Source organism: Microchirus variegatus, assembly GCF_963457635.1.
Source record: "Microchirus variegatus genome assembly, chromosome: 20".
Classification (NCBI taxonomy): domain Eukaryota; kingdom Metazoa; phylum Chordata; class Actinopteri; order Pleuronectiformes; family Soleidae; genus Microchirus; species Microchirus variegatus.
The window spans coordinates 7,987,810-8,003,540 of record NC_139821.1 but is presented as its reverse complement, the minus strand read 5'-3'; the positions used below and the strand labels follow the sequence as shown (position 1 = coordinate 8,003,540).

Below are 15,731 nucleotides of genomic sequence, written 5' to 3'. Positions count from 1 at the left end.
TGAGGAGATTCTGACATTTTCTGTATTATAATTTATTTTCTATTCACATTTTAGATACATGTAATACATATAATGTGCTTTTTTTTTTACACACATATATATATATATATATATATGTACTTTATATATGAAACAATAGAGAGGCCGGCATAGGCGATACAAATGATTTATACGTCATCTACTGTCAAAACAGGTCAAAAAACATGTGTTTACGGCCTCCCTGCTGCCTTTGTTACAGTATAATAAACTTTTTTAATATGTTTGATTTTTGCTCAAACTGCACGTGATGTCATTTCCTCCTCTGGAATGTGTGTGTGTGTGTGTGTGTGTGTGTGTTGCCATTTTAAACAAACGTTAGCCAAATCACTCAGTTTATATTCCCTCCCTATGTTGTGGTTGATATGTTTTTTTAATCCTGTTTTATCCTGTTTATCCTTTTGTTTGTTTGTTGGTGGGGACACTCCTCCTGGGTTTCCCCACAGACGACGGCAGATTTTGTGAACGGCCTGGATTTGCGAGCAGACACGTGGCTGAAGATAATCTCAGCCTCTCTCCTTGTTGTCGTGATACAGTAACAATTAAAGTTTGATTTGCAGCGGCAGCAGTGTTTTTGCTGCTTTTGTTTGGATTCGGGTTCAGCGTGACGATAAATGTTTAGCCGATCTTCTTTGTGTCTGTGAATGACACACACAGCTGTAAATGACAGCAGGCAATATCGGTCAGTATCGGTCCAATAATGGTCACTATCACTGGATCAGATATCAGTCAGATAGAAATGTAAAATCCAATACAATCATAAGAACATTTGATATATCGCAGGCTTCACCATGCAACAGACTGTACAATAACGTGAATACAAATCAGCAGCAGCATTTTAGCTGAGTCATGTTTGGGCTGTTCTGTCTTATTTTTGGCAGAATATTTGTGACACAAAACTAGAGAATTATGTCTTCAAATGAATGACTCAGCACAAATGTTTTGTCAACAGCTTCAAAAAATGTAAATACAAATCAACAACATCATTTCAGCTGAGTCATGTTATGGCCTTTGTTTGTTACATGGAGATTTGTGTCTTTTGAAATGACTCGGCACAAATGTGTTGTTAACAGCTTCAAGAAATAATGAATTATAAATTAGCTGAGTCATGTTATGGCACTGTTTGAATCTTCTTTTTGGGAGAGCAATATTTGTTACACAGAATGATGTCCTTGAAAAGAGAAAGAGAAGCTCCAGCCAAAAGTGGAGAACCATAAACCAACGTGAGTCCTCTTCTCCACAAGGTTCAGTCCACAAACTTAAACATGACATTTGAGCGTTAGTCTAAATCCAAGGTGACTCAGCGTACTGACATTTTTCGTGCGTAATCATCACCGGCCTTTTTCTTTGGAGGTGTTACAGTTTATGTTTTAGAGCTCAGTAAAAACAACAGAGTTTATGGTTGTGAAGGAGCCTCATGATAGTGACTTACAGTAAGTGTGTGTGTGTGTGTTGGCCTGAGCTCTGGTACTCTGTGTGTGGTCCCCCCTCCTCCTCCTCCTCCTCCTCCTCCTCCCTCTGACTCACTCAGACAGCAGCCATGTTGCTGTGGTCTTTTTAAGGAAGCCCAGACTGAGTCTCTCTCTCACACAGAGTCAGATTAGGGAGCTGAGTTAAACTCTGTTAGTTTTATTTAATCTCAGATTATTCACCAGAAGAGAAACAAAAGCGTATACAGTCGTGCAAATACTACAATGGTTTGACCAGATTTTCCCTGGTAATATAACTGTGTTTGTGTCATGCACATTCACGTGTTATTCAGATTTCCACCTTAACCAGACGCTCTGTCCATCATGAGCCGTCCCAAAGGAAACTGCTCTTTCAGACAAGTTTTTTTAAATAGTTCGGTACCACACGTAATACTGATTAATGCTGATTAATGCTGATACTACAGTAATACACTCTTATATTGAAAGAATAGAAAAACATGCTCTATTATCTATTTTATTATAGTGTGTTTGTATTTTCAAAATAAAAGCTCCTGCAGTTTTTAATAGAGTGAGAGAGCGCACGTGTATAAACTCTGTTTATGACGTTAAAGTTATTGTAAAAATATTTAATATATAAAAACATAATTACATTATTGCGGTGCTGTTGTGTATCTTATTCATTTTGTTTATTTGTTGCGTTTACTTCTTGTTTACAATGTTTTACACAGTATTTGTGCTTTATATAAATGAACTTTGACCTGTTCCTGTGCTCAAGCCTAATAATAATAATAATAATAATGATAATAATAATAATGGGTGTAATGAGCAGTAAATGTTGTGTGTCAGTGGATTAAAGGTACAGTGTGAAGAAGTCGTTTGATTTAGTTAATTTTATTAAAATATATTATTAGAATATTTTGAGCATATTCTTCGTTGACAAACAATACTTTTTTAAAAAAAAGTTTCTGTTACGGTAAATACACCAAGTATGTAGAAGCTCTTTAGCTGAGATTATTATTATTATTGTTATCCATTAGTTTTTCAAATGTACTTGTTTGTTTACATTATTATTTCTCCATTTCAAATATAAAATATAGTAGTTTATTCTGCATTCTTGATAAGAACAATAAAGTGTGTTTTAGCGGTTGAATGTTTTTGGGCATAAAAGGGTGAATTGAGTCTGTTTTTTTTCCAAATAAAGGACAATAACGTAATATTTTCTTCTTTCTATGTAGGAAGAAGGAGCTGAGTACCTTTATTTTGTCTTAGAATAAGTCCTTCTGGTCCATGAATAGCAGACGACAGCAGATATGTATTTGTTGCTCAGAATCACCTGAGACGTGGACGTGCTTCTCATCATCATCATCATCATCATCATCACCTTCACACATGAGAGGGTGAACTTTTCAGATTCTGAGCTGTTTCAGACACATTCTTCCACTTGCAGAAGGAGGGGGGATGTGATGTGATGTGATGTGATGTGATGGGAGAAGTTGTGTTGCCTTGGCTCTCAGTGTCCATGTGCATACCAGAGAGGAGAGAACACAACAACAACAACAAACAAACAAACAAAACAAAGAGTACAGCAGCAGAGGATAAATCACCGAAAAGAGAGTGGAAAGAGGAAAGGAGGAGGACTGGCAGTGTTTGTGAATGATAGATGGTGTAACTCTGGGCACATCACTATTAAAGAGCAACACTGCTGTAAGGACTTGGAACTGTTAGCCGTTAGCATGAGACCGAACTATCTGCCGCGGGAATTCTCGCATGTTATCGCGATAGCTGCGTACGTTCCCCCCTCTGCTAACGCTAATGCAGCCTGTGACGTCCTGCACTCAGTGGTGAGCAGGCTGCAGACACAGCATCCACAGGCTCTCCTCCTGATCTCTGGGGATTTTAATCATGCCTCTCCTTCCACCTCTCTGCCCACACTCACTCAGTATGTCACCTGCCACACCAGAGACAATAAAATACTGGACCTTTTCTATGCCAACACCAAGGAGGCATATAAATCAACCCCTCTCCCCCCCCTCGGAAGATCTGATCACAACCTGGTTCATCTCCTTCCTGTGTACAAACCTCTTGTACACAGGCAGCCAGCTGTGACCCGCACAGTGAAAGTATGGTCTGAGGAGACCGATGAGGCTCTGATGGACTGTTTTGAGTCAACTGTGTGGGACGAACTTTGTGAGGGACATGGGGAGGACATCGACAGTCTCACAAACACAATTACGGACTACATAAACTTCTGTGTTGAGAGCACTGTACCCACCAGGACAGTACGATGTTTCTCTAACAACAAACCCTGGATTAACCCTGACATAAAGGCTCTCCTTAAGGAGAAAAAGAGAGTTTTTAGGTCAGGAAACAAGGAGGAGCTGAAGACTGTTCAGAGGGAGCTGAGGAGAAAGATCAGGGAGGGAAAGGACAGCTACAGGAAGAAGATGGAGGAGCAGCTGCAGCAGAGAGATGTCAGTGGAGTCTGGAGAGGCCTGAAAACCATCTCAGGCCAAAACAAGCTGGACTCCCAGACTGTAGGGGACCAGAGGTGGGCTAACGACTTGAACTTATTCTTCAATAGGTTTGATCAGGCCCTCACTTCTCCCCCGACAGCCCTGCTGGAACCTCTTTCATCTGGATCACCAGTAAACTGCCCGACCTCCACCCCCCTCCCTTCATCTCCAAGCTCGTTCAACATCACACAACCCCCCTGCTCCAATCTGTCCTTCACACCTAACCAGGTGAGAAAAGAGCTCAAAAAGATCAAGGCGAAGAAGGCTGCAGGTCCTGATGGCATCAGCTCCAGGCTCCTCAAATCCTGTGCAGTTCAGCTGTGTGGGATAATGGGGACCATCTTCAACATGAGCCTGAAACTGGGGAGAGTACCACACTTATGGAAGACGTCCTGTGTGGTACCAGTGCCAAAAACACCGCACCCCAAAGACTTTAACAGTTACAGGCCGGTGGCACTAACATCCCACCTGATGAAGATCCTGGAGCGTCTGGTGCTGTCTCATCTGCGCCCTGTGGTGAGACCAGCGATGGACCCACTGCAGTTCGCCTACCAGCCCAGCATCGGGGTGGATGACGCTGTCATCTACCTGCAGGACAGAGCTCTTTCTCACCTGGAGAAGTCGGGGAGCACTGTGAGGATCATGTTTTTTGATTTCTCCAGTGCTTTCAACACCATCCAGCCAGCATTTCTGAAGGACAAGCTGGAGCATGCAGGAGTTGATCCTCACCTCACATCCTGGATTGTGGATTATTTGACTGATCGACCCCAGTATGTGAGGACTCGGGATTGTGTGTCGGACATGGCTGTCTGCAGTACAGGGGCCCCACAGGGAACAGTTCTGGCTCCGTTCCTCTTCACCCTGTACACTGCAGACTTCTCCTACAGCTCCCCCTCCTGTCACCTGCAGAAGTTCTCTGACGACTCTGCCATTGTCGGCCTCATCACAGACGATGACGACAGAGAGTACAGAGAACTTGTTCAGGATTTTGTGGACTGGTCCCTGCGGAACCGCCTCCAGCTCAACGCGGGGAAAACTAAGGAGCTGGTGGTGGATTTCCGCAGAAGACGACACTCTCCTCCATCGCCGGTGTGCATCCAGGAAAAGGACATAGAGATGGTGACATCTTACAAATACCTGGGTGTTCACCTTAACAATAAACTGGACTGGTCTGATCATGCTGCTGCGCTCTACAGGAAGGGTCAGAGCAGACTCTACCTGTTGAGGAAACTAAGGTCTTTTGGAGTTCAGGGAGAACTCCTGAAGACCTTCTACGACTCAGTAGTGGCATCAGCCATTTTTTACGCAGTGGTCTGCTGGGGCAGTGGCATCACAGCCGCAGACAGGAAGAGGCTGGACAGGCTGATTAAGAAAGCCAGCTCTGTCCTTGGATGTCCCCTGGAACCAGTGGAGGTGGTGGGAGAGAGGAGAATGGCTACCAAGCTATCATCTCTGATGGACAACCTCTCCCACCCCCTGCAGAACACCATCGCAGCACTGGGCAGCTCCTTCAGTCACAGACTAAAACATCCAAAATGTCTGAAGGAGCGTTATCGCAGGTCGTTCCTCCCTGCAGCTGTTAGACTGTACAATAAGTACTGCTCTAAGTAGACCCCACACACACACACACACACACTCCACTCTCCATGTGCAATATACTGTTAACTCTCATTGGTGTAATATACTGTATATATTTTTTCATAATGTAAATTTTTTTTGAAGTGCAATATATTGTCATTTTTCATACTGTCAAATTTTTTATACTGTAGTTTTCTCATCAGTGCAATATCCTTATCCTTATTTATTATCCTTATTTAATAGCTCAGCCTTGTTTCCTTACACTATAAATACCATGTGCATACTGTGTATATTCTGCAGACCGGTTGTAATGTACATTCTACTTTTAAACCTATTTTTATAGTCAGTGTTAATATCTTTATATATTGTACTTTATATATTCTATTTCTTTTTGGTAATGCATGTTTATTATTTATTATCCTTATCCTTACTGTCTTGCTGCTGTAACACTGTAAATTTCCCCACTGCGGGACGAATAAAGGACTTCTTATCTTATCTTATCTCTGTGTTCATGTACAAAGATGTAGGAGAGAGGTTTTTTTTTTTTTTAATCCTTGCCTGTGTTTAAAAAGAGGGGGCTGTGGAGGAAAAAAGGGGCGGAGCTTCTGAGCTGGAGCTCTGGTTACACACACACACACACACACACACACATCCAGACTTTTTCATGGCAGGTTTTTTTGGAAGTGGGGGGAGGGCGACTCTGCAACTTTTCCCTTGGCCTTCATGCCTTTTCTTTTCTCTTTTTTTTTAACCATTTGGGATAAACGAACTTGTTTTCTGTCTGGATAATGAGCGGATTCATCAAGTATCGGAGGAGAATTGCAGAATAAAAAGAAGAAGGAGGAGGAGGAGGAGGAGAAAAAAAGTGGCCCGAGAGGAAACTTTGTAGCGCAGATCTTCTTCTCCAAACATGCCGCGTCTGCAAACTCATTTGAAGCCAAACCAGGGAATCATCCTCCTCTGTGGAACTCTGTGGGAAAGAGGACATTAAAACGGAAGGATTCTTTGAAAGAAATCACTTTATTCCTTCCCCACACACACGTACACACACAAACACACACTCCTTTGCTTCCCAAGATGTCTTCCCACAGTTGGAGCTCCATTGTTGGATGTGGCTGGATGCTTTGCTCGCTGCTCGCCGCTGCTGCCTGGCTCTGCGGCTGCGGCTGCGGGGCAGCGTTGTCCCCTAACGGCACCATGTTCGAGGACAACTGCAAGAAGACGACGACCTGTGAGGCCCTGAAGTACAACACATGTCTGGGGTCGCCTTTGCCGTACACACACACGTCTCTGGCGCTGGCTGAAGACTCCACCACACAAGAAGAAGCCTTTGAGAAGTTGACCATGTGGTCTGGTGAGAAGATGTAACTTTTAATCTCTTAAAGATGATGCATGTAACCTCAGAGTTATGATCATCCTGTAGTAGAACCACACAGGTCACACTCTTGCAGGATTAACAGGACTGTTTTGCAGTAATCCCATGTTTAATAGCAGGATGTGTGGAGCACATGGTCCCTGTGCATTTCGCTTTAATGTGATAATAATGTTAATTGGAGTGACAATGGGCTGTGATGGCTGAGGAGTCTGGGAGGAAATGAAGGGTTAAAGCACTCACTCATAGGTGTGAGGTGAGGAAACAATACATGGCTCAGATTATTCTGCAGCAATTACCTGTCAGTGACTGACAGCTGGGACTGACACTTCATCTTCTATTCATATTATAAGGTTATTAGAATAATCCCATCCCCTGCCAAATAAAGGTCATAAATAGTAAGCCTGCAATATAAACTACTAGGAGTATAATATGGAATCATGTGTATAATGTAAACAGTGTTAACGCCAACATGGTTGTGAAGTATGTACAAAAAATACCAGAATCTAGTTATTAGACGAGTCTTTACTTTAAAAGATAACAAATGACCAAATCCCCTGCGTTGTTTATCACTTCTGGGATCGTCTGTGATTCCTACCAATGCTTCATAATTCACTTTTTGTGTAAAACACTCTCATATATTTAAGTGTTGAGTGTTGATTTACTACCATTTAGTTCTCTATCCCCCACTTCAACTCATTTGTGCACTGAAACTTTCGCTTTTTTTTTATCCAAAAGTTAATTTTTAACTTTTAAAAAGTTCTCAAATGTTTTCGTTTTTGATTGTTTATTTCATTTATACAATATTTAGTGCTACATTTGAGTAATTTTGTGCATTTCTTTCATGTGAAGTCACCTCTACAGTAGGAAACTGTAATAACATTCAGTCACTGTCCTCTAACACACATACACACACACAAGCCATGACAAAATCATCAGATAACTCGATCATCTTTTCTCACGCTGTTTGTTTTCTTTTTAGGTCTGAGAAACGCTCCTCGCTGCTGGTCGGTCATCCAGCCGCTCCTCTGTGCCGTCTACATGCCCAAGTGTGAGAACGGTCACGTGGAGTTGCCCAGTCAGAGTCTGTGTCTGGCCACGCGTGGGCCGTGCAACATCGTGCACCAGGAGAGAGGCTGGCCCAACTTCCTCAAATGTGACCCCTTCCCTGTGGGATGTTCGGTACGATCGATTATTTAACAGCGAGAATGCGTCGTGAAAGCTTCAGTTTGTCACATTTTGGAGGAGTTTGTATAGGTTATAATTGTTTAAAATACATTGTGTATATACACACTGTAGAGTGAATGTTTTACATTTTAAAAAGCAGAAATTTGCCACATAATTTCTGGTATGTAAAGGCCACCTTAGTTCCCTGACGCTCGTGGTGAAGGGGAGCGAAAACAAAGGAGACCTTCGTTGTTTACAATCTGAGTTTAAACACATGAGTTTAAAGGTGACAATAATCTGCTTCGTATAACTTTACACATGTGGAAAGTTCCAGAATGGATCTGCAGGTAAATCTGCGGGGAGCTCATCTTATAGTGAACGTACGCAGACTAAATTCCACTGCTTCCATGTGCAGAACGAGGTGCAGAAGCTGAAGTTCAACAACACCGGTCAGTGCGAGGCTCCTCTGGTGCAGACGGACATCCAGTCGAGTTGGTACAAAGACGTGGAGGGCTGCGGCATCCAGTGTGACAACCCTCTGTTCACTGAGGCCGAGCACAACGACATGCACGTCTACATCGCCTACTTTGGCACCATCACCCTCCTCTGCACCTTCTTCACCCTGGTGAGACACTAATACAGTATCTTTATAATATTGACTTGTTTTGATCTTGTGGTTTAACTGGTTTTTTTTTTTTTTTTTTCCAGGCTACATTTCTCGCTGACTGGAAAAACTCCAACCGCTACCCGGCTGTCATTCTCTTCTACATCAACGCCTGCTTCTTCGTGGGCAGTATCGGCTGGCTGGCCCAGTTCCTGGACGGAGCGCGCGACGAGATCGTGTGCAAGAGCGACAACACCATGCGCCTCGGAGAGCCATCGTAAGCAAAATGTCCTCAAGCAATTATAGCAAATGAGGAAATAGGTTTTTATTTCAGTAGTGAAGCAGTCACGTCTGTGTTTGAAAACACAAACAAATCTGATCCGAATCAGATTCATTCACTTTGACTTGGCCGTCCAAAATTTTACCAAAAAGTCATACTATAGCGCGTCTTCCGAAATTTGACTAAAAAGTCATACTATAGCATGTTGTCAAAATCTGACTAAAAAGTCATACTAAAGCATGTTGTCAAATTTTTACCTCAAAGTCATAATATAGTATGTCGTCCAAAATTTGACCAAACAGTCATACTATAGCATGTCGTTCAAAAATATACTACTGACGACCTGTCCAGGGTGTGACCCTGCCTTTCGCCCTATGTCAGCTGGGATTGGCACCAGCGACCCCCCCCCCTCTCATGCAGACAATAAAGCAGTAGTGGATAAAGTCCCACTCCTGTTTTTCCCCCCACTTCTCTCCAGGTCTTCAGAGACTCTGTCGTGCGTCACCATCTTCATCATCGTCTACTACTCGCTGATGTCGGGCGTGATCTGGTTCGTCATGCTGACGTATGCGTGGCACACGTCCTTCAAAGCCCTGGGCACCACCCATCAGCCGCTGTCGGGCAGAACCTCCTACTTCCACATGGTCACCTGGTCCGTGCCCTTCGTCCTCACCGTGGCCATCCTGGCCATCGCTGAGGTAATTCGACACTTTATTACACTTTAACTGCGTTTAATTCACTCATTTCAATCCCATAGTGACTGAAAAGTGTTGCTCCACAGGTGGACGGGGACTCCGTGAGCGGCATCTGTTTCGTTGGCTACAAAAACTACAGATACCGCGCCGGGTTCGTGTTGGCGCCCATCGGTGTTGTGCTTGTTGTCGGTGGCTACTTCCTCATTCGTGGTGCCTACACACACACACACACACACACACTCGCACATTCACAGAGTTGATCTTTTGGTCACAGTGATTTTAATGAAGTCAGTTTCTCTCTGTTTTTAGGCGTCATGACATTGTTCTCCATCAAGAGTAACCACCCGGGATTATTGAGTGAGAAAGCAGCGAGCAAGATTAACGAGACCATGCTGAGACTCGGTTTGTTTTTAGTTTGTTTTTCAAATCCTTTTGTCTGTATGAGTTGTATTGCTGTTGAAAAGAGTGTGGCGTTTCATCTCTGATTTTTGTTTTTTTCGTCAGGCATGTTCGGGTTCCTCGCTTTCGGATTCGTCCTCATCACCTTCAGCTGCCACTTTTACGACTTTTTCAACCAGGCTGAATGGGAGAGGAGCTTCAGGGAATATGTGCTGTACGTTTTACTTCTTCGATTACTCGTCTAAAACAAAGGTTTTACACCTGTCTGTTTCACAACTACAAATCCAATCATATGCAGAAATCCACAAAACTGATTGTGGTAAGATTCCAAACCACTGCTGAAACTGCTCAGCTCACGACTGTGAATGCAGCCCTGTTTCCCCCCTCACCGGTGTTGACACTGGCCGCAGTGCAATTCATTTAGCCTCAAAAATGTAAACCTCTCTTTCCTGCAACAGTCGCCCTCATTCACCGGGATTCGCCAGCGTTTGAGTGAACCACAGTCAGACTGATCCGTGTGTTGTGTTGTTCTCCCACAGGTGCGAAGCCAACGTGACAGTTGCCTCTCAGAACAACAAGCCGATCCCAGAGTGCACCATCAAGAACCGGCCGAGCCTCATGGTGGAGAAGATCAACCTGTTCTCCATGTTTGGGACGGGGATCGCGATGAGCACCTGGGTCTGGACCAAAGCCACCATCCTCATCTGGAAACGCACCTGGTGCAAGTGAGAGCTTTCACTAAAGATGCTAAAAACTGTATTTAATAAGATCATATTTTCACTAAAGATGCTCAAAACTGTATTTAATAAGATCATATTTTCACTAAAGATGCTCAAAACTGTATTTAATAAGATCATATTTTCACTAAATATGCTCAAACTGTACTTTAGAACATCATATTTTCACTAAATATGCTCAAACTGTACTTTAGAAGATCATATTTTCACTAAAGATGCTCAAAACTGTATTTAATAAGATCATATTTTCACTAAAGATGCTCAAACTGTACTTTAGAAGATCATATTTTCACTAAAGATGCAAAATCTATATTTTAGAAGATCATATTTTCACTAAAGATGCTAAAACTGTAATAATAGGATCACATTTTTATCATATCAATGATAACAAAGAGATCATCAGTCTTTCTGGTGTGTAAAGACTGCCATAGTGTCAATTTGTCATTAGATATCACACATTTTTTGAAGTTTATGATCTATTCTTGGATGTTTTATTCTCCATATAAATATGAAATCGACTGTTATGTAATTATGACTTATTTAATCTATTACATATCTACCAGGGAAGTCATTAAATCAACTTCGCTGGTACATGGCAGAGTATTTTGTGGCTGTCTTAATGTTTTTATTATTAATATACTTGAGGTCTGGTTTTAATCAGTGGTTTTCAGTAGCAGCACAAAGGGAGAGAACATCTTAAACATGTGGCTCTTCAGTCAGAGGTTGTGACTGGGGTCTCCAGGTCTGCTAACTCTGCACCTCTTCACCTTGTGTCAGGATTATTGGCCGCAGTGACAACGAACCCAAGAGGATCAAGAAGAGCAAGATGATCGCCAAGGCGTTCGCCATGAGGAAGGAGCTCCACAAGGACCCGGAGAAGGAGCTGTCGTTCAGCATGCACACGGTGTCGCATGACGGCCCAGTGGGTGAGTGAGGAATCAAACTGATGAACTGATTGTAGTGCAGTGGTTATCAACAGTTGGTAGCCTCATCTGTACTGCCACCTTGTGGTGAATAATTGAAACAGGCCCTATTTTCGCTAAGAAGTGAATGATGCATTCCTGTATAAGCTTCTGCTGCTGTAGCTGCCACGATTATATCGTTTTAAGGTTGTTGTTTTTTTTTGTCATTCATAGCTGGAATCAATTTTGAACTGAACGAGCCGTCCAATGAAATGTCGTCGGCGTGGGCGCAGCATGTGACCAAGATCGTTGCTCGACGAGGGGCCATCCTGCCTCAGGACATCTCTGTGACTCCCACTGGTACACCAGGTGAGAACTGATATTTACACTAGCGTTCAAAGGTTTGGGGTCACCTATACAATTCTTTTGTGTTTTCCATTAAAACTCACACTTGTATTCATCAAAAGAGTTGCAAAATGATAAGAAAATATAGTCAATGCACTGACGAGATTGGAAATAATGATTTTTGCATAATTGCACAAGGGTTTTCAAGGGTTTTCTAATCATCCAATAGCCTTCTAACGCAATAAGCAAACACAATGTACCATTAGAACACTGGAGAGATGGTTGCTGGAAATGAGCCTCTATACACTTATCTACATATTCCATTAAAAACCAGACGTTTGCAGCTAGAATTGTCGTTTACCACATTAACAATGTATAGAGTGTATTTCTGATATATTCATTGAAAAAAAGTGCTTTTCCTTCAAAAATAAGGACATTTCTAAGTGACCCCAAACTTTTGAATGGCAGTATATAGTACAGAAAGTGAGATAACAGGACTATTTTCTCCACAGTGCCACCACCTGAGGAGAGGAACAGACTGTGGATGGTGGAGGCCGAGATTTCGCCCGAGATGATAAAGAGGAAGAAGAAGAAAAAGAAGAGGAAGAAGGAGCTGCGTCCGGCGAACGACGGGGCAGATCACCAGACGTATCGCCAGCGCGAGTTCGGCCGCAGTTCCGTGCCCCGTCTGCCGAAACTGCCCTGCCACCCGAGCCTGGTCGCCAACCTGCAGCAGCAGCAGAAGCTGGAGGAGGAAGTCCTGCCGGGCTCTTACCCAGACTTCCAAACCTCGTACCCTCTGCCCTGCGAGGAGCGATGTCCTTACCCGCTCTACCAGAGCAACCACGTCAGCTACAGCCGCAGCCTGCGCTCTAACCGCCTGGCCCTCAGCGATCGTCCAGAGGACCTGGGTCTTGGACCACGCTGTCCCCCCTTGACGTCCTCCTGGCAGCATCACGGAGCTTCTCACTACCCTCGAGAGGTGGATCTTACAGACGGTCTATCAGAGAGGTTGGCCCATGTGGCTCGAGTGCCAGCGGGCCGGAGGACTGGCTACGGACCGATCCACTCCCGGACCAATTTAATGGAGGCGGAGCTAATGGATGCTGACTCTGACTTTTAAGACTTGTTTTCTTTGTGGTACACAGACAGTAAGCTATAACATAAAGTGCTGGATACTTTGAAAATCCTTATTAAAGTGCACCCAAATGATGACGTCCAGCCGTCATTCACGATGGAACTGAGCTGAGCTGAGCATTTTTCTTTTTTTGTGTTTTTACAGGAAAAAAAAAAGCAAAAGTATAAAATATGTAAGAAATATGTTGTGAATAAGTTAATGATAATGTTTTTGTCATTTGTGTCATTATCATTTCAAACGGTAACGCCACAGTGAGGAGACATGAGGCAGCTAAACTGTAACGTGGCGAGAAACAATGTGTATATATATATATATATATACACATATACTTTGTGTGTATATATGCATACGTATGTATATGTATGTGTGTGTATATGTGTCTGTATATGTATATATACATGTATGTATATGTGTATATATATATATATATATATATATATACATGTGTGTGTGTATATATGTATATGTGTATATATATATATGTTTATGTGTGTGTATATGTATATGTGTATATATATATATGTTTATGTGTGTGTATATATATATATATATATATATATATGTATATGTATATGTTTATATATATATGTATATGTGTGTGTATATATATATATATACATACATACATATTTGTGTATATATAAATGTATGTATATATACACATACATACGTATAAATGTATGTATATTTACACATACATACGTATGTATGTATGTATGTATATACACATACGTATGTATGTATATATGTGTATATTCAAAAATAAGTCTGAAATCCTATAAGGTGTCAGTCACATGACAACATTTATGACGGACAATGTTTCATATTTCAATGTTTTACACAGTGGGTGCTACATTTTTCAGTATTTTAGGTGAAAATAAATGACGTAAAATCAGACTTATATACTTATATATATATATAACCTTTACAGTTTTTTTAAAAAACAAACTACAGGCTGCTTTCAAATACAGGTTCTTCTCTTGTATTATATGTTATTGTTTGTACGCCTCTATCGCTTTCATCCTCCTATTACTTTTCAGCCTGTAATTGTTAGTGTTTATGTACAGTGAGTTAACATTGTGGTACTAACCATTATCCACACCTCTTTGCTTTATTAGTATAAATATTACAGCTAAACGAGTACACTGTGGGACTTTGAAGTGAAGCCAGAAAGAACTAAAATAAATGTTAGTTTGACAAATCATTAATTCATCTACTTCACACACGTCGTCTGTTGTCTGGTGCAATAAAACCCAACACTTGTTGCAGTTAAATGAGGTAAAAACAAACGGACTGACTGACCGTCTGTTGTTTAGGGTTCTCTTTGTATTTTACAGAATAATAATAATTAAAAAAAAAAAGATTTTGCCTTATACAATTATTTTTATAGGATTATTTTTTTACAGCCGTGTTTCTACACATAGTTTATTTTCATTATAAACTGGGCTTCATTTGTGTTTTCCCTCTTCAGTCCAAATGTAAACTCTTTCTCTGGTGGTTTTTACACTGCGTTATTCTACCTTCATTTGAACAACACACCCTATCTTTCTGTGGCTTAAATGTGTTTATTTTACACAGGCTGTCCATAGACTTATCAATAAGGCTATTATTTGAACAGATCTATAATGAATCCCTTGATAATGATGTGCTGTTACCAAAATGTCACTTTGTTTTGTCGTTTCACTCTCGCTGTAGTAAACAAACCTGAAGTAGAGCTAGCTAACGTCATGACCTAGCTAAAGTAAGCTAATTTTGTTAGCTGTAGTCAGCGCTCCACTATGAAATCAACAATGTCGTGCATATCGGCCCAAAAGTGTTAATTAAGAACTATGTTATTGCCAGTATCGTCAGTATTGGTCAGTATCAGTCAATATCGTCACTATTGGTCAGTATTGTCAGTATTGGTCAGTATCGGTCAGTATCGTCAGTATAAGTCAGTATCAGTCAGTATTGGTCAGTATCAGTCAGTATCAGTCAGTATTGGTCAGTATCACTCAGTATTGTCATATTGGTCAGTATTGGTCAGTGTTTGTCAGTATCAGTCAGTATCAGTCAATATCAGTCAGTATCAGTAAATATCGGTCAGTATCGGTCAATATTGGTCAGTATCGGTCAGTATTGGTCAGTATTGGTCAGTATCAGTCAGTATTGGTCAGTATCAGTCCGTATCAGTCCGATACTGGTCAAAATCACTGGATCTGATATAGATAAAGATGTAATCTCATCAATCTCATATGATCCAGAAATCCTATATTTTGCAAGCCTCACTATGCACAAACTGTAAAAATGTTAGGAGAAAAAAAAGTTGTTTGCTGTTTATTTCTTTTTTGGGGGTAGAACAGTATTTGTTACACAGCTGGAGAATTGTGTCTTTGAAATGACTCAGCACAAACGTGTTGTTAACAGCTTCATATGTTCATAAAATGACCGTATCGGACTAATATCAGTATAAGATTATAATATTGATATCATTGATGTACAGCACTTTGTTTCAGCTGTTGTTTTTAAAGTGCTTTATAAATAAAGTTGTATTGG

The 15,731-nt window shown here is 41.5% G+C and overlaps 1 protein-coding gene across 1 annotated transcript; it reads left to right on the top strand.

Moving 5' to 3' along the window:
- Positions 1-6,634: 6,634 nt before the first annotated feature.
- smo (smoothened, frizzled class receptor) lies at positions 6,635-13,181 on the top strand (the record flags this gene model as incomplete). Its single annotated transcript, XM_083906891.1, has 12 exons — positions 6,635-6,911; positions 7,912-8,111; positions 8,512-8,721; positions 8,805-8,977; positions 9,459-9,678; positions 9,762-9,885; positions 9,985-10,077; positions 10,180-10,288; positions 10,614-10,799; positions 11,589-11,737; positions 11,948-12,082; positions 12,571-13,181. The coding sequence occupies 12 exons, from the start codon at positions 6,635-6,637 to the stop codon at positions 13,179-13,181; spliced, it is 2,487 nt and encodes an 828-aa protein (XP_083763017.1).
- Positions 13,182-15,731: the final 2,550 nt, after the last annotated feature.